Source organism: Candoia aspera, chromosome 2 (genome assembly GCF_035149785.1).
Source record: "Candoia aspera isolate rCanAsp1 chromosome 2, rCanAsp1.hap2, whole genome shotgun sequence".
Lineage (NCBI taxonomy): Eukaryota > Metazoa > Chordata > Lepidosauria > Squamata > Boidae > Candoia > Candoia aspera.
Genome location: NC_086154.1, coordinates 194,107,455 through 194,133,785, shown reverse-complemented (window position 1 = coordinate 194,133,785; position 26,331 = coordinate 194,107,455). Strand labels below are relative to the sequence as shown.

The window sequence follows — 26,331 nt, the reverse complement described above, 5'->3', positions numbered from 1 at the left end:
TTGGGGACTAGAAATAAGGCTCGCGGTGGGAAGTCTGTCCTTGCTCCCCTCCGCCTCCCCCCTCCGGAAACTGCAGGAAGGCTCTGCTTGGGGAAATCGAGGCATGTGGCTGGCTTGGAGTGCTGGAAGTTCCCGCGGGTCGTGCCCGGAGGAAGGGAAAGGTTGAGGCGCTTTGCCAAGAGAGGCTGGTTGCCTTGCTGCATAGGATTCCGGCCACCTTCGGCTGCCTTCTCCCAGTTCCAACGCAGAGTTTTCCACTGCGGTCGAGTAGGGGAGAAGGGTGGAAATGTGATTGGCTCGTTAAAGGAGCGGTATGAGCGTCAAAGCCGGGAAGGCCCAGATCCGGACAGTCGCCCTGCCTGACGGTCACCGACAGTGCCCACGCGAGGGAGGAGGACGTCGGGAAAGGTGGGAAGCTGAGAGAAGATAAACGGGAGATCGCTGCGCTTGTCGCGTTCCAGTTCGGGCCTCTTCAAAATATTCGGTGTCCCTAAAAGTCCACAGCCCCTCTTCCTTCCTTCCTTCTGTAGCTGCTGTTGCGGTGCGTGTCCCCCGAAGGTCTGGCTTTTCTTGGGTTTGTTTTCTTATTTCGCTCTCGCCGAAAGCAGTCTCTCTCTTTTACTGTGCAAAGGCACAACGTGGGCTTTTCCTTTCATTATCGTCGTCCACATCCATTATTTCCGCCAAGGGGAGGAAGAAACCATCGAGCATTTATTTATTTCGAAAGTTGTTGAGTGCGAACCTCATCATTTGGGGCTGGGTGGTGTCGTCCCCCCACCCCACGATCGGCGCTGGGAGTCTAACCGCTGGCATTAATTTGGTTGTGGCTCGGCCGGGGAAGAGGGAAAAAGTTTTTTTTTTTTTTTTGGTTGATGATTAAGTACGAGGAGGAGAGGAGGAGGAGGATTCAGCCAGAATGGTGCCGCTTGCTACTGGTCGTTGAGCATGTGAGCAAGCCTGAAGAAGTAGGAGGACAGCTGGAGCCAGCCTCTCTTGCTGCTGGGAGAGAGGAAGAGGCGAGGTTTCGCGCTGGTTGGGGTGGATTTTTTTTCCTGTCTGTGCTCAGCAATGCAGAGAATCAGGAAGTCACAGCAGCCAAATAGGGCTCTCACTCTCACACAGACATGTTTGATCATTGTGACATGATGACGGAGGAAATATAGGCCCCGATTTGCCATGAAAGCTCTCGATCGGCGCATCTGGCATCTAACCCGCAGCGTGCGTGCCTAGATCTTCTTCTGGTGTCACTCCAGAAAGGTAAAGGTCTTTGCAGCCGTTGCTGTGGGAACCGGGTGTGGGAGGGAGGCAGAGGCAGAGAGACGGCGTGGGTGAGACTGTTTTCAAAATGGGCTCGGAATCGCCCACCGCTGAAGGTCGGAAACTTTCAAATATGGCTTTGCTGGAAGGGCGCACTGCCGCTCGCGACTCTCGGGCGTGTGCGGGTCGAGGCGGCAGGGCGTGTTGGCAAACGGAAACTTGAGGCCTATCGAGTCTGTAAAACTCCGGCAAGAGTCTCTCTCGCGTTGTAAAAGCAAACGTTGGCTAGCGCGAGTAGACGTGTGCGTGGCATCGCGATCGGGCTTTGTATGTCAGCGTGGGTAATCGGGAGCGAAAAGCGGCTCTCTTCAGATGTTTTAAATCTGAAGTTAAGGAACACATGGTGTGCTTTGCCTGCTTGCCTCCTTCGAATGCGTAGCGTGCCACCTAGAAGGCCCGAATCCTACATTTGTTTCAGGCGCAATTAAGGGCGTTCGGTTCCAAAGTGTTTCATCTACATGAGATTATCGGCAATTTACAACAGACAAGAGCGGCTGATTAACTCCTCTGGGTAGTTTTTTAAACCAGCCAGAAATACAAACTGATCTTCGTACTTGCATTTTAATGTGATTGGGACGATTGTATTTGCTTCTTTAAAAAAAGGGGAAAAAACCCTAATTTGGTGAAAGTTGGGAAGTTTTGCAGATTTTAAATGTGGGACATTTGCATAAATAACTGTAGCCGCCGAACTTTGTGAGCCATTTTCTGAGAGCCGCGCTCCGGGGTTGTCGGTGTGTGTGTGTGTGTGTGTGAGAGAGAGAGAGAGAGAGACAGAGAGAGATAGAGACAGAGAGAGAATGAAGGTGGAGGCGGCACGGGAGCTCTGCGGTTAACACGGCATTTGACATTTGCAGTATTGTTCTCTGGCCTTCCTTCTTTTGTGTATGCTTTAGTTCCTTCACTTCGGTCTCTCTTAGTTCCAGCCACTAACTCCTGAGGTCTGCACAATGAATGGAAAGCCAGCCTTCCATTCCTTTAGTACTATAACAGCTACATGTTTGGAGGTGGGACAGCTTTTGCTTTATGAGTCCACCTATTGTCATGCTAATTTAGGCACACTTTCTTTTGTGAACCTAATTGCCCTATTATTCCCATTTGCCTATCCCCCTTTCCCCCCCTCCTCTAGAATCCCTTTGTTACTGCAGAGGAAAAATGATGTAACAGAAGGACTGAATTGGACACAGATTTTTATGTCCATCTGCAATTCATCAGTCTCTGAAACCTAATGATAGTAATACTATTAACAACAATCCAGTCCTATCAGTTATGAGCATTTTAAAGCAAATTCAAAGTTAAGTGTATCTGTTAGCAGAGGTTAGCTTAACAGAGATGAAGATAATGGTTCATTAAATAAGTACTTCTTTTGAGTTTTGCCTGAGCTTCAGGACTGGTAATTTTATAGGTTTCATAGAAACCTTGCACCACCAGAGCATTTTCCAGATGACCTCAGATCTTTTCTTCTGTTAACTCCTGAAGTGTTTGGTGAGCATTCCTTGTCAGTGTTTTGACCAACACTTGATGCTAGGGACTGAGAAGAAAAAAGTATTATAGCTAATGTTTTTATATGGTTAGGGCTTGGAAATATATGTAATATTTTCTTTCCAAAAATTTAATGAAATTAATATCCCTCTTGATACAAAACAGACTCCTTTGGCTGATTTTATTTATTTATTATTTTTACAAATAACTCAGTGCAGTGAACATACCTAATACTCCTTCCTTCTCCTATTTTCCACACAACAACAACCCTGTGAGGTGAGTTGGGCTGAGAGAGGAGGACTGGCCCAAGGTCACCCAGTTGGCTTTCATGCCTAAGGTAGGACTAGAACTCACAGTTTCCTGGTTTCTAGCCCAGCATCTTAATCACTAACTTCAGATAACACAAAGAACAGGTGTGTGTATGGGCTTTGTCTGCACTTCTAATTTTTCTGTTGAACTAAGTTTTTGAACATCACTGTTACAATCTCAGTGATCCACAAGGACACTTGCAGGCTGGAATTTTTTGTGTACACTGATATTCAGTAGAGCAGTTTTTCCCAGTTTGATGATGACTCCCAGTTGGGTTACAATTCCTCAAATTCCCAGCCTATATAGCCTTTGCAAACAAGCATAAGAGGAAGGAATCCAGACAGGAGAAGACTATGGTATATTCATTATATTCCTATGTTTTTTTTAAATCATGTGTTAGGCAAACTTCAGGTGTATATTAGAAACACAATATTTATAGTCTATTAATTTTTAAGTCCTTTTAACATTATGGACCACATCTAATGTAATGTGAGCAGATTTTCTGTCTTCCCACTCCCCCTGTACCCCTTATGCCTTCCAGGTGGCTCCTAAGGGGTTTTATGGGCCCTGGGGGGCTGGAAAGGAGCCTGGGGGTATAGGCAGCAGAAGAAAGCAGAAGAGCTTATGTGATAATAACTTGTTAGTCTTTAAAGTGCCACAACATTCTTTGTTGTTTTTGTTGCAGGACACTAACACAACTCTCCTTCTGGAAACTAGATGTAAATGTTGCTTATATGTTGTCTCAATATGACTTTATGAATAAAAGCACGGTGGTGTCTCATGCTCCCTCTAGGGGCCTTGTCTCCAATTTGAAAAATACATGGATTGCTCTCAAAAACAATGATTATTTTATTCCTTTTGTGACTTAACAATGGCAGTAATTAGTGTTCTTTTAGTGGATGTTCAACCAGTTTTCCAATAATGTTGAGACAGAGGTGTTAGGCAAGACTTTAAAATTAGAATTAAAGAAATGTGCGAACAGTTCATATGATAGCTCCCCATGTGTTTAATATTTTTCTTAGATTTTCACATAACATTACAGTTTCAGTTGCAAGCTTTGGAGGGCTTTGGGACTGTGTGCATAGTTTTGCCTCAAGATGTTCTCCCCTGGTGTAGATACTACTTTGTTTCCTAGGATTGCTTATGCAATGGATCTTGCCAACTATTCAGTGGAAGGATTTGTTCAAAAGTGAATTAAAATCTAAAACATTAATGAGAAAAATCACAGATGTAAGTTGCCATCACACCTTGATTGGCTGGAAGTGCTCTTTAACCTTTATTATGTCAAGATTATGGTCTCAGATTTAAGGCTAATTCTTAATTATTTGGGATTTATTGTAAATCAACAACTTTTCAGGTAGGGAAATAATATAATAAATGCAATTCTAGTGACATAATATGATAATTGCAGTGGCATTCTATGTGGAATGGAGTCTATATTATAGATTATCTACCTTGCTATGAATATGTATCTGCTGCAGTAGTATGCCTTAGATTTGTGTGTTATCTTCTCTCCCAGTCCTTCAAGCTAACAATAATTATAATGGCAATCCCCTGCCCCTAGTTCTATACTCTGTTTTTTAATTACAACACAGTCCTTAATTAAGTTTTAAAGTTCTAAACCAGTGTTTCCAACTGTGACTACTTCCATATTATGTTGAGTTTTAACTCTCAGGCCATGCAGTTCAGACATCTGAATGTTGTAGAAGGTTTCCCAAAGCTGGGAAATGCTGTCCTAGACTGTAATCACCTAGGCCAAGAACTGGCTTTTTCATATATTAAGTAAAGGTAAAGGTTTCCCTTGACATAAAGTCCAGTCGTGTCCGACTCTAGGGGGCGGTGCTCATCTCCGTTTCTAAGCCTTAGAGCCGGCGTTGTCATAGACACTTCCGGGTCATGTGGCCAGCATGACTACTCGGAACGCCGTTACCTTCCCGCCGAAGCGGTACCTATTGATCTACTCACATTTGCATGTTTTCGAACTGCTAGGTGAGCAGGAGCTGGGACTAGCAACGGGAGCTCACCCCGCCACGCGGTTTCGAACCGCCAACCTTCCGATCGGCAGCTCAGTGGTTTAACCCGCAGCGCCACCGCGTCCCTGTTTTTTCATATATTGCTGAACTATAATTCAGTAGAATCTGGAGGGTCACAGCATTCTGTCTCCTGCCTTAGAGCTAATTTATGTTGCATGCCTTGTTCTAGCATTCCTTTACAGTTTTACTTCTTATTTTGCCTCCATAGATGATGTCACCAGGACTTTATTCTTGGAAATGGCAAAGGGATTTTGTAGGACAAGAAGGAAAAGTGAAATTGCATCTGGATTCTGTTGTTATGTCCTAGCATTGAAGTAGCTTCTCTTGGCCACATAATGTAACAAAGGGTTATTTAAAGGAAGTGGGAAAAATCTTTGTTGCTTATTGCTCCACTTTGCCTGTATTGGGGGCTATTTTAGTTGCAGTTGCCACAAAAGTAAATGACTAGGATTGGGGGGAAGGGGAGAGAATGGGATTGGGCTACCAGTAAGAAAGGCTAATAAGTCATATAGTGTCCCTAGTTTTCTGGATTAGTTTTTGCAAGTACTAATACACACATACATACATACATTTAATCTAGATACTATCAAATGCTATAGAAATTTATCTGGTATGACATATACTCTTCATTTTAAACAGTTTATTTTTAAAAAATCATCAGAGGTTTGAAGTTAGTGTTTGATTCTGTATAAATAACTTATGTATGTATCTTTGGAGATTCTTAAGAATTTTATCTTAAACATAAATGTGTGAAGAAATTTGCTTTTTATGTTGATTTAAGAAAGTCTGTCATGGCTTTTTGATTTTTTAGAATAACATAATATTTTATTCTGTCTATTTTACGTACTTGAAGAAAGTACTGTATTGAATGCTTGCTCATCACTTTTTTTTTTTTTTGGAGAAAACATGTATTTTCAAGGAGTTGAAGTATGAAACAGTCTTAAGGTTAATTTTTCTGTATTTTCTTGCAAATTATTTCTCAAAACTGCTGCTTGTTTCTTATAATTTTTTAAGAGTCAGAGATAATGTAATTGTTGTTTAGAAGAATTTGTCCAGTTAATGAATCTGATTTGACTATGTGATGACATCACTGTGACTAAATAAAGCTCATTTGGAGTGAGGACAGTACTTACTATATTGCATTGCCCACATTTTCTGAATTTATTTGGGGGTTTGGGAAACCTGGCTGCTTCCTGACTATGTCAGGATGCTGTACATAATGCAAGCAGGGTATGTGATTCTAGTAATGTTAGTATTTCTCTTTCTGTTGCACTGTTATATCATCATGTTTTTTACAGTGGAAAAAAATGTTTGCAGGAAGTTACATCTTCCATACTGCAGCCTTGCATTCAGCAAAATGAAGTTCTTTGTACAAAACAGAAAGTAGTATTATTTATTCCAGGTTCATATGTGTATGTGGAACTAATGCAGAGATAAAGTGTAATGTGATACAGGATTTGCAGTGTGGTGGTTGAGTTATCTCTTTCAAGGGAGGAAAAGGTCTTTTAATGTTTTGCATATCTTAAAAAACTTCAGTAATTGTTAAGCATATGTTTGATTGCTTGTTGTCTTGGCCTTAAGTTAAACAACAGAAAAACTGTTTAAAAAAGGCAACAAAACAACCATTTTTATCACATCGCTATCTCCATTCTCATCACATCTACATGCTACACTATCTGTTTTTCAAAATCTGATGGATGAGATTTTTGGCACAGGTTTAAATATGCAGAGTACAGGTAGTAATGGAGAACAATCTTTGTATAGGACACTTTTCTATTCCAAAAAGGGCCAAATCTAATACATGTTTTTCCATCCTCTCCTATGTGATACAACTTCTACGTGCAATTTAAAAAGTCAGTCGGAAAGTTGTAATAATGTGACAATGGTAAATGGCAATTTATGAATTTAAGACTTCATAAGTCACTGTATGTATCTAGGAACACAGTACATGTAGACCTTGGTTAGCGATGGCATTTGGGACTGGAATTTCCATTGCTAAGCAACGCGGTCATAAAGCGTGATGTCATGTGACTTTGTTGCTTAGTGACGGCAGTTCTGGCACTTCCCCGTTGCCATCGTTAAGTGAATCCCACACTGTTGTTAAGTGAAGACACCATGTGGTCACCATTTACGACCTCCTGCTAGCTTCCCTGTTGACTTCGCTTTTAGGAAGCTGGCAAAGAAGGTCACAAATGGCGACCATGTGACTGCGGGGATGCTGTGACGGCTGGAACTTGGAGGACTGGTTGTAAGTACCACTTGTTCAGCAATGTCGCAAGTTCAAATGGTTGCTGAACGATTTGTCATTAAGCAAGGATCACCTGTAATGCTTAATAGCAACACTCTGGTTAGTATACTACCATGAGCCTATGTCTGTCTTGTTTTAGGTGGTCCTTTGGTCTTTTATGGTTTGCTGTTAGGTGGTTTGGCTCTACTTATATCATTCTGGAAACATATCAGAAATACAAACTGCACTTACATGTTGGCATTTATAGGCCTTCTCATGTGTACCAGAGTTTTCTCATGGATTGTTCCTCCCTTGAGACATTCTGTTTTACAGGTCTATATCAATCAAAGGGAGACATGCCACTATGTGCTAAACTTGTGCAAGAAAAAAAGAATCATAATTTAAAATGTGTTTAGATGGAAAGCCACAAAGTAATTTTGGCCATTACATTTGTCTCTTCATTTTCTGGCTTCTTTTTTCTTATCTGCCCTTGCAATAATAACTTCTTTGATGAAGCTTGGGATTTTTTCACAAGTGGGAGCAATTGCTACATTAGTATAGGTAGTTTTTACTAGTATGTCTGTATGAGAAGGGATTCTGGAACATAATGAAAACCATCCAAATCTAGCCATCCCTGAGAGATGGGCCAATTTTCCCAGAATAATCCAACAGATGTGGTTATAGCATGTGCTGGGAACACTAGAAAGAGCACATGGTGATATATGTGTGCTGGAAGCAATGCCGGTTGGCACTGCATAAAAGTGATATAACTTATATTGTAGGCTTGGTTTGTGGGAAGAGGCTGAATCTCAGAATTCAGTCACTCCATTAAGAGGATTATACAATTCTGACTGGAGTGATTCCATTTTATCTAAATGCAAGCAGATTTTGCACTTCCTGATACCAAATCAGTAGGTTGTTGGTGCCCATTTGTGGGATAAATGCAACTTTTCACAAGAAAATGCCTTTCATTTGTTTATGGTTTACATGGGACTTAGACCTGTCCCCCTAAGCATGACACTGGATCAACTGATTCAATTTGGGAACAAAAAGAATGAAACTCTGTGTATGGAATACAAAGCAGTATTATGTCTCCAAGGCTTAAAGCCCATGGCCGCCAATATTAGAGGCATCTCCAGGATCCAGTGCTTTCATCAAAATGATGGAAACAACGTTGTGCTTTTGTGGTACAGACTCCTTTCATGCTGTATGTGTGTGCAATGTTATGATGCCTGTACAAATGGGAAGGACCTTGTGTTGTGACAGTATGACATTGTTTTTGTTATTTGCCCTCTCCCCCATGAGACCCCCTTGCAGATGCCTCTGGAGTATAGAGTAGTACTTCATATAAAGGAAGAGTATGTTGTGCACAACACAGAAATAATGTTATCCTATGAAGTTGAACAAAAAGGTTCGACCTCATTGTATATTGAAACAGTTATACAAGGAACTCTACTCAAGGGGCTTATTTGACAGGGACTGAAGAATTGCCCCCAGAAAACAATTATTGTACAGTTCTAGCAGTTGGAAAGATGTTAACACATTTTTAGCCATCTAATGTGATAGCTTTAATGTTCTGCTGAAGCGGCTTTAAACTAAATGGTACAGTGGTTAATGTTTATCAAACAAAGTTTACAGTACCATACTGTTCATGGAGAATGGTGCTTCTGATTGTGAGCTTCAGTTAAAACACAGCATGCTGCTTCTCAAGATAGTAATATGAAGATACTGTTTAAATTTAACCATCTACATGATAGCAGTGCCATGTTTTACTTCAATTTTTTCCCAGGATGTGGACATTCCAGCATACAGAAATGGAGAACTGTGGCCTTCCAGATGTTGCTGTACAGTAACTCCCAGCATCCCTCACCACTGCCTAGGCTGGATGGGATTGCTGGGAGTTGTTCTTCTGTGAGCCAAAGTGCATAAGTTGTTTTACAGTGCCCCTCTCCTAAATTTCCTTGTAGGATCTGTGCAAATGACCTAGAAGATACAGTTCTGTACATAAGAAGCAAATCCCTTTGCGATAATGGTTAGTAATCTGTGGGACAAATTAGCTGCTGTGGTGTTCTGTAGCTTTGTTTAAAGCTTCAGAGGTATTTCCACATCTAGCCCTGCAAGGAATGAGCTCCCAAGGCAGTTTATTTCAAGTGGGTTTCACCACTCTTTTCTTGGTCATTGCCTGTCTTAGAGAAAAGCATGCTATTAACACATAAGAATATGAAGTTTAAAAGCAATTTAGTAAAACTGTTGAGTATTGTAGCATATTCAGGAGCTCTGTTTAGATATTAATCCTAATTTAAAAAGTCAGGCATGTGTCGGTGTTTTGTCAGCCCAACCCTTTGTGGGAATTAGTTCTGGATATTGAGCACCCCGTAGCTTGGCGGATATATCTGTGCCAGCTGAGGCCACAGAGTTGAAGCTAGGCCAGAGGTCAGCTCTGAAAGTAGCGATGGGGTTGCTTGGTCTGACGAGGTGCCTACTAAGAACCAGCCCTGCTGTTGCTAGATTGGATTTTGTTAACTAGCCTTCAGCCTGAAAGTCTGGCGCAAAAAAAAAACTTTTGTGGGCTTAGGAGTTGTAGGAAGTTCCAGCTAGTAATTATTTCCCTTCCCATAACTTGTATGACTCCTTATACATTTGCCTCCCCTTCACTTCAGGATTAGGGCAAGGTGGGCAGCCTTAGGCCACATGCAGCTCCTCAAAACCTCATTTTCCATTTCCTCCCATAAAACCCTTGAAATACCACCATCTTTCAGTGATGCCACCTACAGCTTTTAGGCTGGTCAAGGGAGCAAGTCCTAGCCCTGGGAACATTGTCCACCTGGCTTAGTATATGTGGCAGCAAAGATGAGGTGATTTATGGAAATGCTTGTGTCCCTCTTGATATGTTGGATATCAACTCCCATCACCTCTTAACTTGCATGACTGTTGAAAACCAATACATCTGGAGGGCTCCAAAGTGGGGAATGCTAATTTAACAGGACAGAAGTGCTTGCCAAGAAGCACTTATTCTGAGCATGAAGGTGCCTCATTGAGAGAAGAGAAGATGTGTTTACTTTTTGTGAGAGTTTGCTCTCAATTGAAACTTGGTTTGGTAAAAGGTATAGAATTGTGGTCTTTGGGAACGTTGTAGCAAATATTCATTAAATTTGTAGCATGCAAAGTAGTCTTTATTTTGCCTAACATAGAAAGGCAATCGCACATGCTTTAACATTAATTGTTTTTGTCTAGACATTCACTTTTTCTGACAGACACAGAAATGTACACCCTGAATGTCTTTACGCACAGGCAAGTAGATAAATTGCTGCTTTCCACAGTAGGTTTCCTATTTAATGTTTTGTGGCTTGATCGCTGCCATCCAAATTTACCAATCCTTTTGACATCTTTATTGTTTGTTTATCCTTGTATTTATTATCCTGTATAGTTAATTGTTAATGGGGAGGTGGGGAATTTGAGATTCATGGTATTCGTTAATAGTTGCCTTAAATAAAAAGGAATTTAGTGATTTTTTTTGAAAACCTGATATTTCTTATTTGGATATATTTTTTATATAATCTATTTATAGATTGTCTCTCAGTGCAAGACTCCCAGGGTGATATTCAATTTAAAAAACAAACCATGTATTATAATTTTATTCCAAAAGACTCAGTTTATTTTAGCCATGTTTCATAGTAGACTCCCATTACAAATAAGTAACTTCACTTGACATGTATTTTATTTTTGATGTAGAACCACTTGAAGTTCTTATGCTTCAAGATGAATTTTGCATAAATTATTTCTTTAAATATCATACATATCTTTCTTTCCAAATGATGAACAGCTTAAATTTAGATGTGTTGTTCTTTTTCCCTTCACTATAGCTCTACTGTTGATTCCAAGAGAGACGGAGTAGATGTCTACACCAACTGATCCTACTACAATGCCTCATCCAGGCCCTTCTCCAGGACCAGGGCCATCTCCAGGACCAATACTAGGTCCCAGCCCAGGACCAGGGCCATCACCGAGCTCAGTACATAGTATGATGGGACCCAGTCCTGGACCTCCAAGTGTTTCACATCCAATGCCATCTATGGGACCGGGTGATTATTCACAGGAAGGCATGCATCAAATGCACAAAGTAAGTATTCTTCTAAATGTTTCACATTTTATGAAGTGCATAACAATCAAGAAGGAAAAGTAAAAACCATTGTTCTCTGATACTAAATATTGCTATCAGTTTTATATTATCCAAGTAGTTCATTAAGAATGTGATCTTGAGATGTGAATTCCAGAGCATAAATTAAAACTTACGTGTGGCAGTTGTGGTTAATGTTTCTTAGTGAGATAATTTAGCATATTTTGGAGTATATTTGTTTAAATTCAGTAGAGCATTCTTCTGAGTGAACATGTATATGATTCACTAAAAAATTTCTTTTGAAGACTAACATTTTAGAAGATAAAAACAGAATATTTAGTTTTTAAGGTGTGGTTAAAGCATCAGGCTAGAAACTGGGAGACGGAGTTTTAGTCCCGCCTTAGGCATAAAACCAGCTGGGTGACCTTGGGCCAGTCACTTTCTCTCAGCCCTAGGAAGAAGGCAATGGCAAACCACTTCTGAAAAACCTTGCCAAGAAAACTGCAGGGACTTGTCCAGGCAGTCTCTGAGAGTCGGACATGATTGAATGGATTAAAAAAACCCCACTCAGATAGGCACTAACTTCTTAGCACCCTGTGGAATTTTATAACAACTACATTTAAGATTCAGGAATTGGAACGGTAGACTGCTTGTAATACCAGTTTATAAATGTTGTAGTGCCTTAGGAAAATAAGACCACATCCAATAATATAAAATGGAATCATAATTAAATTGGAGATTTTCTTTTTCTTCTTTATTTGGTTTTCTGTCTTGATGCAGTACAAATTTATGTTATATTTGTTATATAACAAATTTATATAACAATTTTCAGCTGTTACAGTATAAATTTCAGGGTGCATGTGTTAAATTTTGTCCACTTTATTAGTAAAATTAGCTTGTACATTTCTTCGCATCCAATCCTAAGCCTTGCATACCATATCCTCATGATATGCAAGGCTGAAAAAGTTCGTGAACACCCACCTCCTTTGTCAACCTGTCAAACGAATAGCTCCTCTTGATTTTAATACTTTTTGATTAATTTAATTTAAAAATAAATTGGACATTAGTATTCTTCAAAATAAAGCAGCAGCCTGTAATATCATCTTTATTTATCAGAATTTCTTTTAGCCCCAAAAGACACCATAGTATCCTTTTTAAAAAAAATGGTAGGTGGGTGAGTAACTACTCAGAAGTGCTATATGATACTATTCCAAATAAGTTTTGAATAAATCTATATATGTTGCCATCAGTTTAGAGTATATGTAACTCTAAACTGAACATACTTGTATGTTCAGAAATTACTCATCTGATTTATGTATTTTTCAGTCATTGAGCTCTGACAAAGTTTTGGGAACAAACAATAATATGTGCAATATAATCTTTTCAAGGGGCAATGTAGTACTGTATGGAAGACAGGTAGCAATCACTTAATTTAGTACTAAAATCAAACAAGTTTAGATATTAAGCCCTTAATGATTTAAATCTGTCTCTAAGACTTTAGGTTAATTTTGAAGCTGAAGAAATGGAATGAGGAATTGTTCTCAATCTCTGCTTTTCCTCTAGCTCCAGGATGAGAAGATGGGTGTTAATGTCTTAATACTCCTAGGAGAGATTGAGTAGTGTCCTGCATTGTACTGGCCAAGCAAGCCTCATGGGAATAGTTGCAAACTTGCATTTATTTAGTGATATTATACATTCCAGTGGCTGGTTTCCTCCTGCCTATAGATGCATCCTGAGCAAAGTGCCATTCATAAGATGTTCCCACTCATGGTTGGGGTGAAGGTGACTTTCACTAACATCCTTTTTATTTTGGTCTAAGGAGGTAGTTTATAATGGATTAGTCATCCTATTTTTCCAGGAAAAGCAGGATTATTTTTCTCCTTCCTATTACATAAGCAATAATTCTCCTCAGTTGTGATTGGGGTTGATTTTTGTTTTTGTTTTGTTTTTGTATTATTCCATAAATTTTATCTTTTATATGTCAAAGCAGATTTTTTTTTACTGTTATTTAGCTTTTTTCTTGGAGCTTTTCCATTCTTGTTTTCTCCTATTGCTTGTGATATTGGGCCAATTGACTTAACCCTAAGTGATGTTCAAGTGGTCAAGATCAAACAAAACTAACTTTCTGTGATACTAATTGTCACTGTTCCATTTTCTGACATGTTCAGGATTCTTCATATATCAGGCTTAGCTGCCAATAGGTCAATTAAGAGTATACATAGGATAGTATATCACATTTGAAAACAGGAATTTGCAAAGGTCTATAGAAAGAAGAGAACAAAGACAATCATTATTATATGTACACAGCCTTGAAAGCTGTATATTGAAACTTAGCCACTATCAGGGACAATGAGACCATGATAAATACCATGGATCTTGATGAGGCTATAAACTTTGACTTGGAGTTGAAGTGTCAGGGAAGCTGTGACTGGAGCAAAGTCTCGAGCAGAGAAGTGGCCTTGGAGGAGACTACAATGGTGTTTCTTCTTTGAGTCTGATTTTTTTTTTCTGCACTACAGACAGGAACCCCTTAATAAAATCCACTTGTGACAAGCAGAGGCCATTCTTCTTGAGGCATAAAGTAATAAACAATGTAATAGGACTATTGTTCTAATGTAAAAGAATAATTTGTGGCTCTAGCACAGGGACAGACAGTTCTTGATTTTAGGAACTACTAGACAACCCATGACCTGTTGGGTCATTCTTTCAGAGATATTTTCTTACCTAAACAAAGAAATAGAATAACCACAGGTGGGCAAAAAAAGCAGTGGGAGCAGGAGTGATTTCCAACTTCCTGCTGGCTTCCCCATTGACTTTGCTTGTGGGAAGCTGGCAGGGAGCATCAGAAATCACTCTTCCTCCTCCTTGGCTAACTGGTGGAACTGCCTACCTCTTTGCTGGAGGGGAGGGGGAACAAAGGGAGCTGTGGATCGCGAGGAAAACTGCTCCTCAACTCCCCATCCCAGTGTACTCCAAGGATCCCCTCCCTGCAGGGAGGTAGAGGGTTTGCCCATCGACTGCCGGCACCCCCAGCCAGCCCTACCTTGCCAGCAGGCATCCAAGTCGTTCCCTTATCCTTCCCTTACCGCCCACTGCCATTAATACATTTCAAATTTCAGCCTCGGTTCCAAAGCAGCCAGTTGCCGCTTGAGCCTTGTCACCAGCTGATTGGGCAGAGTAGTGAGAGTGGGAGCAACTTCCAATTTTCCTCTGGCTTCTCCATTGACTTTGCTTGTGGCAAACTGGCAGGGAGTATCAGAAATCGCTCTTTTTCCTCCTCGGCTGACCCATGGAACTGGGTCAGAGGGAGGTGGGAAAGAGGGCAGGGATAAACCCCTCTCAACTTCCCTTGTGCCATGCAACCTATGGGTTTCTGGGAAGTGTAGTTGAAAGATGCAGTGGCACTGAAGCAGCCACAACTTTGCCAAATTTCATTTCCATGGGAGTCCTGGATCCCAGACTGTTTCACCCTGTTGAAGGTTACAAACAAACAGACACAAGAGTTTTAATAATATATAGATATTTTTTCTTTCTTACTTGCTGAGATGATGCACAAGAGACATAGCCAATGATGTGTTGTCAATTAACAGGCTATCTATAATTTTCAGAGCCACTTTCTCCCATAGGGAAGCTTTGGTAATGGTTAAGGGACAAGATGTTTCCCTTCCAAAACAGGAGAAGAGTGGCTTGATATGGAGTAGAGTTGGAGTTTTAAATGGCATTCATTTTGCTTCTCAAATTCCCTACCCCCAAATTTAAAATAAGGTCTGTGAGTGTGGCCTGTCCACTTGGACAGCTCTGTGGAGTGCAAATAGAGTGTATATGGAGAATGTACAGTAGATGCTCTGCGTGGACCACGTGTCCCTGCTCAAATGCATTCTCTTCCTCAAGAGCCAGAGAACATGCTTACAAACTCTAGTTAGCAGGCATCTTTCACTATGGCTTCCTTTTCATCCCTCTTGCCTGGAGAACCAATTTGTGTTAAGAACCAAGAAGACATTAATTAGCAAACTCAATGGCCCATTATGGCAGCAACAGAAATTACTAGACAACCTCATAAAAGGTATATGGGAGTCATCCTTAGATTCCTCCTCCTGTTCTAAGAAAAAGACAGTAGAAATAAAAACAGTTTAAGCACAAGGCCTTACCAGTCACTTTCAGATCTGTCTCTTCCTCTCCTCACTCCGAAATCCTTAGAATCTTTGTTGACTGGATATCCACATGCCCATACTTCTCTTTCTATTGAAGCAGGTAACTATAAGGTACTATCCAGATGACAGGGGCATTGAATCAATTATTATTGTCTCATCAACAGAAATACTCTGATAAAGGGCATAAAGAGTGTTCCAGTCACCGGATGTCCTATTAATTTCGTTATGGTCAGAACACTCCTTGTGTACTTGGTCGGAGCATTTCTTTTGCTGAGACAATAACAGTTGATTCTCTTCAATTTTCTCACTTTCCTCATGAAGGCTTTGGCATTCGCAGGTCTGCAATTTGCCATGCAGGTGTCTACTTCATCAGCGCTCAGCAGCCTCAAGGGAAGTGTCTATATTCAAGAACTGAACACATTGATCATTGTGGAAACCTTTCCTCTTTCCTTTGATAAGTGTATAAAGATAAACAGGCAGCTCTCCTGAAAGACCAATAAAGCGTAAGTGTTGCTCAGAAGCTTTGTTTCTTGACACAGCAGGATATGGAAGATTTAATAGTGTAGATGCCTTGTAGATGTCCTACTTTGTTGATTCATTGTCCCAAATGAATGCCAGCACACTGGCATTGACGTCTTTTCTGCCTATTCATTTTTTGCCAACCCATCCCTTCTCTGGTTTGAGGGACTTAAACCTCCTTTGATGAACACGACAGCACAATTTCCTGCTAATTTGAGTGGTGGAAAACACAAAAAAACTCTAGTGTAAAAGGTAAAATCAACACTATAAAAATAGTGATTTTTAAAAAGGGAATCCCTTCCCCCAAATGGCTCTATTCAAGTTGCAACTCTCTCTTACTTTTCCCAGAAATACAATATAATGATTTTATGTCTCTGGGAAAGACTAAGGACAAAATTAATGTTTCAAAATCCTTACAATCATCAGCAGGGATAGAAACAGTTATCATCTCCCCCGCCCTGCAAAAAAGGTAATTGTTTCAGGACTTAATTATCTCTGACATTTTCTGTAACTTTATCATTTGCATTTAGTGGACAGTTCATTTATCATTTCTAGAGATGTATTTGCTGTGTCTCAAAGTGCTTTTGTAAACTCTGATTTGGTATTTTTTTCTTCATTAGAAGCCTTGTATGGATAAAATATGTCCTTGATTGGGGATAGAGTTTTTCTTCCTTAATACTTCTTTTATCTGTGTAGACGATTAATGTGTGTTTCACAGACATTATCCAATCAGAATGAAGTGCTTCAAAACAAAATCAATGAGATTTTAATTAAAAAACACCTCTTGTTGAAAGCAATGAAACTTCAATTTGCTTAATTTTAGATGGATTATAATAATATAATACTTTTTGAAGTACTATTTCTTTGATTTTTCTTTTTCTTCAACTGTTTTATGGGATGAATTTTGAATTAAATTACCTTATTAGTGACTGAGATTTCTCATACAGAACAGGCATCCATTATGATTTACAAAACAATAGAAAATATTGATAGAGGGCAACTCCAATAATTAGTGATAGTCTTTTTTTCCAGTTGTTGAAGTTGATTAAACCTGAAAACTAAATAAGTAGGAATTAAAGTTTTGTATCTCAGTGCTGCGAAATGCCGTGTAGCCAAATGTAACACTGCAATTTTCATTTATTAATTTAGCACTGGCTAATGGATTAAGTAATAGACTGCTTGTCTCTTGTTTTTTTGATATATTAATCCTTTTTTTGTAACTGCTGAAGAGTATTAGGAGGTGATTAGTATGCATCAGTTTCTCTCCTGTAATTAATCTCTCAGGGCTTCTTCATCCCACCTTCTGCCTCTTTTTCAGTTCTTAACTGATCTACTTAACTGTCACGGAACTTTCTGAATCTTTAAGAGCCCATATTAAACAACGGGATAAAACTCGTTCTTTGCATCAGAGAATAATATACAGTTGAGTGTTTTATGCCCTACAGATAATTCCATTTTCTTTGTAGCTCAGCTCAACTTTGAAACAGGAAATAGACATTTGGTGCTGTAACTTCAGAATATCTTGTCCCAGATTCAGCTTTGAAAGTTCTCCATTGTAACCAGCTGAATGGACTTCCAGAAAGGGTTCCTCTGTTATTTTCTTGATAAGTCTGTGTGGTTCCTTCAGTCTGTTTTATGCAGTATCAGGTTTATCCAGTCTTTCTGAATTGCTAGCTCTATAACATTAACTGTGTGTGGCTTTTTTTAAAAGAGTACTCTGCCATACCAAGTGGAAAAAAAGGGTATCAAATAACCCACCGTTAGAAGAATAGAGAAATTTAAAAGCACAGTTCTGTATTTAGCATGCTTGTGGCAGAGCAAAAATGCATTGTTTGTCCTGAGTTGTACCCCTCCCCAGAAATCTGGAATCACTTTTTCATTGTGTTTTTTTCTCCTTAGTAAGCTTCTAATTTTCTTCATAGTTTTTCTCCCTTTAATCTCTCTCTTTCTCTTCCCACCCTTTTCTGTTCCACTCAATTCCTTTCCCAGCAGTCAGTGTGTATGTATATATGTGTCTGTGTGTGCGCACGCACACACACACATGCACTTTGGGATCTAAGACCTGCTAATGATGTGGGTTTGGCTAAAAGTCATTGTTGTGAGAAACATGAGCCCTACAGCTGTGCATGTGTGGAGGGGAGGCAGTCTTTGGAGGGCTGCGCATGTGTTTGTATAGATACTCTCAGAACAACTATTAAATGTTTCTTCCCCTGAAATAGCATTTCCCCTGTGCTTGACACTCACAAGTGAAGGAAGTCTTTTATTTTACCCTATGTTGATTCCATTCGGAAATGTTCAGGTTTCATTTCTGCCTCCCTGCTCCTTTTTCTGTCTGAATGCAGTGTGGATTTCACCTTGTCCTCGTCTGGCAGCCACTCCTGCATTGTGTTGCCGACCTTTCATTTTTTTCCTCTGGTTGCTCAGATACTTCCTCGTCTCTCCCCTCGCTGATAGAACACTGATTCTTGAACACAGCCCTTACTTTCCCAGTAAATAATGGTGTTTTGCTGGAGTTAGGGGACAGCTGAAAGTGCTCTGTGAAGTTAACTAACTTCTTTCCACTCCCGGCTACATGAGAAAGATTGAATCTTGTAACAAGAGAAAACACGAATGTTCCAGCATGGCAGTTACTTCTTACAGATGAAAATCTAGCCTAAGCTACAGGCGGGACCTCAGTTCCCAGAATTACCCAGACAACACAACTATTGCTGAGAATTCTGGGAATTCGACCACTCACATGGAGGATAGCGAAGTTGGGGAAGGCCGGGTAACGTTTTTTTTTAAAATTCAGGTTAGTAATGCTTGCCTCTGGATTCTCTACTTCAAAATAGAGCTTATTGTTGATATTGCTGCCAAAATATAGATTAAAGGTGAAAGTGAAACTGAAGGTGCGAACACATAGTAAGTGCTTTGGAGTAGAGAAAAAGAAGAATGTTAGGGCATGTTTTTAAAGTATCAATGAATCAGCCTTCCCAACTTGTCCTTTCAGAAGTGTTGGGATTATAACTTTCATAGATCCCAGCCAGCATAAAAAAGATTAAAATGATGTAATTTCAGAAAATATTGCTGCCATATCATATTACGGTCAGATCCATTCTTTCCCTCATTTCATATTAATGCCAACTGGGGTTTTTGTTTTCTTTGGCTTTTCATGTACACGTTTGGTCTGATTTTAATACTACTTTGTGCTTTTTTTATTTGTGTGAGTGTGTTTTAAGTAATGTAAATTACTATATATCTTCATGAGGGAGCAAGCCAAAACTGTGCATTGCTTAAGCATTATTAGAGGCAGGAGTGAGTCTGGAGGGCAGGATCTAAATCCAACAAATATAACAAGAATTTTAAAATTCTTTTGCTCTTATAGCCCCTCGACGGTTTGCATGAAAAAGGGATGGTTGAAGACCTACATAATAGTTCCATGAAGACTGCAAATATGCGACCGCCTCATCCTGGCATGGGACCACCTCAGAGTCCAATGGATCAACACAGTCAAGGTTTATATCAGACATAGCTTTGTTCTATTTTAGATTGCTCTTAAAACTGTAAAATTATATGCCTCTTTTGACTTGAGAGCTGATGACTTTTAAGTGTTGTTGCATTTGTGTTACAGATAAACCTTTAAAGATGTAAATAAATTAATATTTGCTTGAAAGGATAAATTCAAAAAGAGATACAGAAAATGGAAAATTTAAGAATTTTGTTTTTCTTAGGTATTCATCAGGTTCCATCACCTTGGGGTTGAGTCTCAGATTTAAGGCCTGGAGAAAGCAATACATGGTTCGCTCATTGCTTTGAATGCAGAAAACCACGTGTCCATGTTGGGCTAGGAAAGAACTCTGAAATATGGAAAGTGGTACTGATTAACGTAGACCAGCTTTCCTCTGGCACTATTTTGATTGAGAATTATGGGGATTGTAAGCCCAGTGTCTGAAGGGCACCAGATCCAAGAAGGTGGATGAAGACAGTAGTGACCTAGAAGAACCAAAAGTCTTACTCTGTATAAGGAAGCTTCCTATGTTCCTGAGTACTGTGAGACCATTGGTCAATCTACTTTAGTATTTTCTGTTTTGACAATGACAATTGTAGCGCTAGGTGTGATCTGAGTTTCTTCAGTGATATCAGTAGACAGGAATTAGGCCTGTATCTAACTGGATGACTTTGGGCTTGGAAGTTAAGCAGAATCAGGATTGGTAAATACTTGGGCAAGTGACCAGGAAACACCAGGTCTATAAGCTTGACTGGAAATTGAAAAATGTCTGAGAAGGCAATGGCTTCTTTTGCTAAAAAACCCATATGGCTGCAGTACTAGATGAGCTTGACTTGAAAGAGACTTAACCACAACAATAATAGCAGCAGCTGAAATTGTACATTTTCCAACTTAACAGAGGGGAATGTGATACCAAAAATTTTAAAAGAAAAGTGAATTATATATAAATGAATTTTGGGAAAGGGAAATTCAAAAGACAGTTACATGTATAAGCCAAACTCAGTTGTTAGGATGGAAAGATAACAATGTACAGTTTCTTAATGGTGAAAATATGAACTGAACTATTGGTAAAACAGCTATGAAATGTAAGGATTAGAAATATGATTTCAATTATTGTATGATCTAGGCCCAACTTGTTAAATGCAACTTTGTGCCTATGTTTGCACAATCTGCTGACACAAAAAATCTGTTTAGGATACCCTGCAAGCACAACCCATAAGCTGCTAACTGCAGAGCAATGTGTTCTGAAGGTTAAAAAAAGAAAATCTTACAGTTACCTAATCCACCGGCAAAGAACTGAGAGACAGTCCTTGTAGAATTGGATATAAGTTGGTGGGACCAGAAAAAAAAAAAAGGAGCTAAGTAAAAAAAAAGCTGAAAAATAATGGAGTGGGGTCTGAATTTCACTAAGGGAAATATATAGAATAAGAGTGAATATAAAACTGAGAAAAATGGAAGAGAATTCAATTCATTTCCAACAGCTGAGGGATGTAACTATTTAGCCCCCAAATACCAATATAGGGAGGCAAAAATAAGACTGACATGAAAGCTGAAAAAAAGTTTGTTCAAAATAAGTAAATGTCTCTTAAGAAAAGCAAGATAATGGTCTGTAAGGTACACAAAGACCCAAATCCCAAAAGCAAGCAGCAGAAAATTTAAAAGAGAAAGAAAAATGAGATGAAGTCCCAGTATTGAAGTACAGTTACTTTTTGATCCTTGGATAAAGTTTTTTGCGTTTTGATTTTCTGATTTTCCTTATTCACTCAAAAGTTTGGATTTGAAATAGTTAATTGCATGTCAAGAGGCAGAATCACACACAGGTATTTTTCTATTGTTTGGGTGAACTGGGTTATTTTCAAGGACCCAAAATAAAGGTTGCCTGGAATAAAGATGCACTTTATATATTTTTTCTCCATCCTCACCCACTGTCCTTCAGCTTAACTGTCTTTTTTAGCATCTCTCAGTCCCAGCAGCAAAAGCTTTTTGACTTGAGATCTGTCCTGCTTTTCAAGGAAAATTTCACTTCCATTTCACGGTCCCTTTATAAACAAGCTGAACGCACACGTACTCACACCCCTACACCTCCCCTGGGACTTAAGGAACAGGACAGAAGCCTGGGATTCTCTCAAATTAGTTCTGAAAGGGATTGAAGTAAGGCTATAGCTGAGCCTATAGCCTCTGTGCTCACCTTCTCAACTTACCAAGGGTGATTTCATAGGCATTTTGGAGTTGTATTTATAGTTAACGATCTGAACCCTGCCAAAAGTACATTGTAAGACTGCCCTGGGCTCTTTCCAGTTTGGATTCGGTATAAATACTACGTATCATCTGGGTAATCCTTGGAGGTGAAGCTTTGGAGACTGACTTTGCTGTGAGATTCAGCTGGCTAAGGATGCATGCAGAGCGTGCAGAATATTTTTGGTGGAGGGCAGGAGATGAAACTTGGCCAATTTAAAAATGTTGAAATGATCAGTAATATTGAAATGCTTTAAAAGTTGAATTCCAGACTAAAGGTTATTCCTCTCCCCCCGCCCCAATTCTGGAGATTTAAAAAAGCAAAGAAGTTGCTTTGAAATTTTTCAGATTCCAGTATCAAGGAGAAAAGTAGAGAAGAAAAAAGTTTCCTTATCTTTTTTCCCCTCTTTCCTGACTTTTTTTTTTTTTAAACATAATACTATTGCTGCTCTGGACCCCATCTAAAGTTCAAGCTTAAGCTTTCAGTATGTATTCATTACTCATATGCCTTGGTTTTTAAGGAAGATAATTTTCTCCATCTGTTTCCCACTTCTAGCATTTTCCTTCTATAATTTTTTTTATTTATTTAAATAAGTTACAGGTATATGGCTACCCATCTCACAACTGAAACAATGACCTGTGGTGCTTCGAGTAAATAACACTTCCCAATCATAAAAATACATCAACAGCAGAATTCCAGTGCCTCACTAGGGGTCATGAGTTTTGGCAATTCCAGTCATGCAGATGGGCTTTGCACAGATATGTGCCACAAAAAGGTTATTTTTGTTAGCTTGGTAGAAGCTGATTCTGATTTACTTCATAATCTGCATTCCTGTGGGTAGTGGGAGGGCACTTCTCTTATGGCAGGGAATAAATCACAAGCTTTGTGTATTGCTTCTTTGTTCTGAATCAAATGGTAAAATGTAATACTAAATATTCAGGGATTTTTAAACTGTGTTGGTGATTTGGAAATAAAATTAACACCAAAATGAATTGATTTTAGAAGCTGACACACACAGCTATCCTTAGGTCCTTCAGGGATTTAGCTTAACATGACTCTGCGGTATTTTGATGGTGTCAGGGGGAGGATGAAGGCAGTAAACATCTCTGCTCAAATGAACAGGGAGAAAAAGAGGTGTAGTTCCTAAGTTGAGTGCTGATCTCCACAGCCAAATAATGATTGTGTAATTGAATACCATTGCTGTTATTTGGTCCTGAGTGCAAATTGATCATTGTTATTTCTGGCAACATGTCAGTGACAATAATTAAACTTCTATTACAAGAGGTAACTGCAGATGGTAGCATAACTTTATTGTGTCCATGTTCTTTTTTCTAACTAAAGTTAGGGATGCTTTATTTTCCCAGCTCTATTTCAGAAAGGGTTGTTTTTGCAGATAAAATACTTTATTGCAAATATTAACATTAGATGTGTGATCAATATGTGGCATTATAATTTGTCATTTATTCCAAATTAAGGAAATAATAGTTTAATTATTGTTTAGTGGTGCTGTAATAACTGAAATACTTTTCATACTTGGGGATGTGCAAATTATAGTTCACCAAATTTAATAATCATTCATGGGTTACTCAAATGTTCTGTTTTGTGTTTGGCTCTTCCAAATCTCAGGTAAGGAAATAGCAAGCATCTGGCAGTTTGCAATGCATGGTTGGGGGCTTTTGTTTCCCCTCAAAGCAATGATATAGTGGAAGACAGGTGTTAACGTTATCTAAAGACTGTGTGGCCTTGGTGGACTTAAACATACATTTTAAGCTAGATAGGTTACCTTTTCAACAGTTCATTTCTTTGGGCCATATGTTAATAATGCTGCCTGCCTTTTCCAAACCTTTATGTTGCAATCCCCCAGCCAGTGTCTCTGCAGATGTTTGTTTTCAGATGCTTATGGAAGACAAGGAAGGCCTCTGAAAGGTCAAATGTTCTTGCAGCAGCATATGCTGCATGGTTAAGCTTTCAGAACAGAAGGTTAGTATAAAATAATCTCTGGCAATTTTTAAAAACAAATGAGCAGTTAAAGAAGCACATCTTTCATGGCCCTTTCCCCAAGGAATTCATAGTTGAAACTATGCATTTGCAATACAGTTTGGATATTTATATAATATTCAGAAATGTTCCACAATTTAAACAGCTGTCTAGCATTCCAGAAGCTCCACAGAACAGAACAACAGACATTTATTTCAAAATATGACAATATTGCTGGCCTCCGTAAGGTGAATTCTATGACTTACTGTTTCTTATTCTCATCTCTCTCTCTCTCTCAACCAGTGTGATTATTTATCTGGCTTTGTTTTAATGCTCACTAATGCTTCCTTTTTGTTCTCCTCAGATAAAAAACAAATGGGAGTGATTTTCAGATGTTGTGGATTAGTTGCAGTCACATAGACAGTCACAGCAAACCACAGTGTGTTTTATGTAGCTAGAACATAAAACATAAATCCCATAGCATTTGACATATAGTTACCCCAGGTTGAGTACTGATTGTTTGCAGTTGTACAAGCTGGAATGGTATTACGGGTCTAATAATTGTGGAGAACAATTGGTGTAGCACAAGCAGTGCAAGACATTTTGGTCCAGGAGCAGGAAATCTAAATGACTCATTAATATGGGACACAATTCATCAGGAATTGCTCCTCTACAGAGCTCATTGTACTTAGCGATAAGTTACCTCATTCTTCCCACACAAGCAAAGCTATCCCCCCATCTGAAAAAAGCTCAGCTTGTTTTTTCAAAGTGATTCAAATTTATTTTATTTTCACCTCTCTCAGAGGAGCTATTTTTTTGGTATTGTGCTGGGTCTGTGAAAGATGAGGGAGAATAGACCAAATTTGCCAGCTGCACCAGCCCAATAGTTCCAAAAGTGGAAAGGGTTTGGGGAATTAAAGCAGGTGATTGAAAAGGGCTTTTTTCCTGGCCTGGGTCAGGAATTTAGACTTAAAGCACTTGCCATATTGTTGAAATAGGCATTAGGCCCACGCACACCCCCATTTCCAAAAAAACGAGCTGAGCAACATCACCAATAGATATGAATGGGGGCTATGTAAGAGCCAAACTGCTTTTGCATTATTGAGACTGTTCGTTTCAAGGGGCTGTGTGGCAGACCTTTCCAATAGATTGCAGTATCTGGTGCAGAGCTGCCTTTCATTCTGCTGCCTTTAATGGCATCTAGAAACAGACTCTAAGGCAGACTCTTTTGCCTTTTTAAAACAAAAGATAATTACTGTCATGAGTACTGATGGCGAGCAGGAGGGGGCCTCTATCCAGGGGGGAAAACGCATGCGTAGTACTGAGGAGTTAAGCAGCCATTCAAAGAGACACAGATCAGACCCGCCTTGACTTTTGGGGTTTATCTGTATGGGTTTTCTCGCGCTTCTTCAGTTTGTTAGGATTTTCTGTCTTATGTAGCAGTAATAAACACTAGAGACCTCCTCCTCGTCTCAGCGTGATTCCTGACTGTTAGGACAATTACACTGCTTAGACTACTTCAGTATGTATGAGCGCTTCTTGTAGTTATCATGAAAACCTAGTCATATAGAAACCTTCAGTGCCATCCGTTAAGATGTAGTGGAGTATTTTAGGTACAGGGAGTACTGTGATGATTCTCTGAAGGTGTGACATTATTAGAGTGAGTGTTGCAGGGTAGAAATAACTCTTCTGAGATGTGGGTTGTGGGGGTTTTTTTTGGTCTGCTCTTTTTCAACCTCCCTCCCTTCTGTTCTATCTGAATTAGCTCTTTATTTCTTCATTACAAGATTAAATACATACAGTACATGTATATGCTGATTAAACTGATGGTGTTTCTTGAGAAGGTTTGAATAGTTAAAAATATAAAATGAGCGCAGTTACACACACACATACACGTTTTATGTATTTAATTTTACTTTTGTGCTGCTTTAGCAACAATGCTTTTCTTGCATTAAAGTACTGCCAGTTTAGTATTAATTCCAGCTTGTGCTCAGTGAATTGCTGTTTGGAAGCAATTGAACTGTAGGGAATTTTGACAACTTACTTTGCTTAGGAAGGAAAGGAATGACAGAAGGATTTGAGTAACAGTTTTTGTTGGTTCTGAGTGGAAATAAATGTGGCAGAGAGTTTATAAAAATGTCAGGTGGTATTGGTTTAATACCAGATCTTAAGATTCCAGAATAAAAGTGAGCATTTAAGATCAGCATTTCCCAATTTGATGCCCTCTGTGTTGGCTAGGTATTTTCAGACTTGAAGGGAAGGCACCCGATAAAAGAAAGCTAATGAAGATGATTGCAATTGTAGAAGTAGAACTTGTATCCATTTGTAGAAGAGATATTTGAGTACATTGCTGTGCTTTCTGGAAGTTTAAAACTAAGTGTTTAAAGTGATGGGGTTAAATCTCTGTGGATTAAATGTTAAAATATTGTATTTAGTTTTGGTATCTATACTTTTATATAGCCCATAGTTACTCTGCTAA

General features: G+C 39.3%; 1 protein-coding gene across 1 annotated transcript in view; it reads left to right on the top strand.

Moving 5' to 3' along the window:
- Positions 1-1,036: 1,036 nt before the first annotated feature.
- The window catches only part of SMARCA2 (SWI/SNF related, matrix associated, actin dependent regulator of chromatin, subfamily a, member 2), a 119,812-nt gene continuing 94,517 nt past the window's right edge, over positions 1,037-26,331 (top strand). Inside the window, exons 1-3 of the mRNA XM_063295095.1 lie at positions 1,037-1,257; positions 11,229-11,485; positions 19,517-19,646. Of these exons, the coding sequence (XP_063151165.1) occupies positions 11,261-11,485; positions 19,517-19,646 (355 nt within the window). The 5' untranslated portion in view covers positions 1,037-1,257; positions 11,229-11,260. The remainder of the gene's footprint in view (positions 1,258-11,228; positions 11,486-19,516; positions 19,647-26,331) is intronic.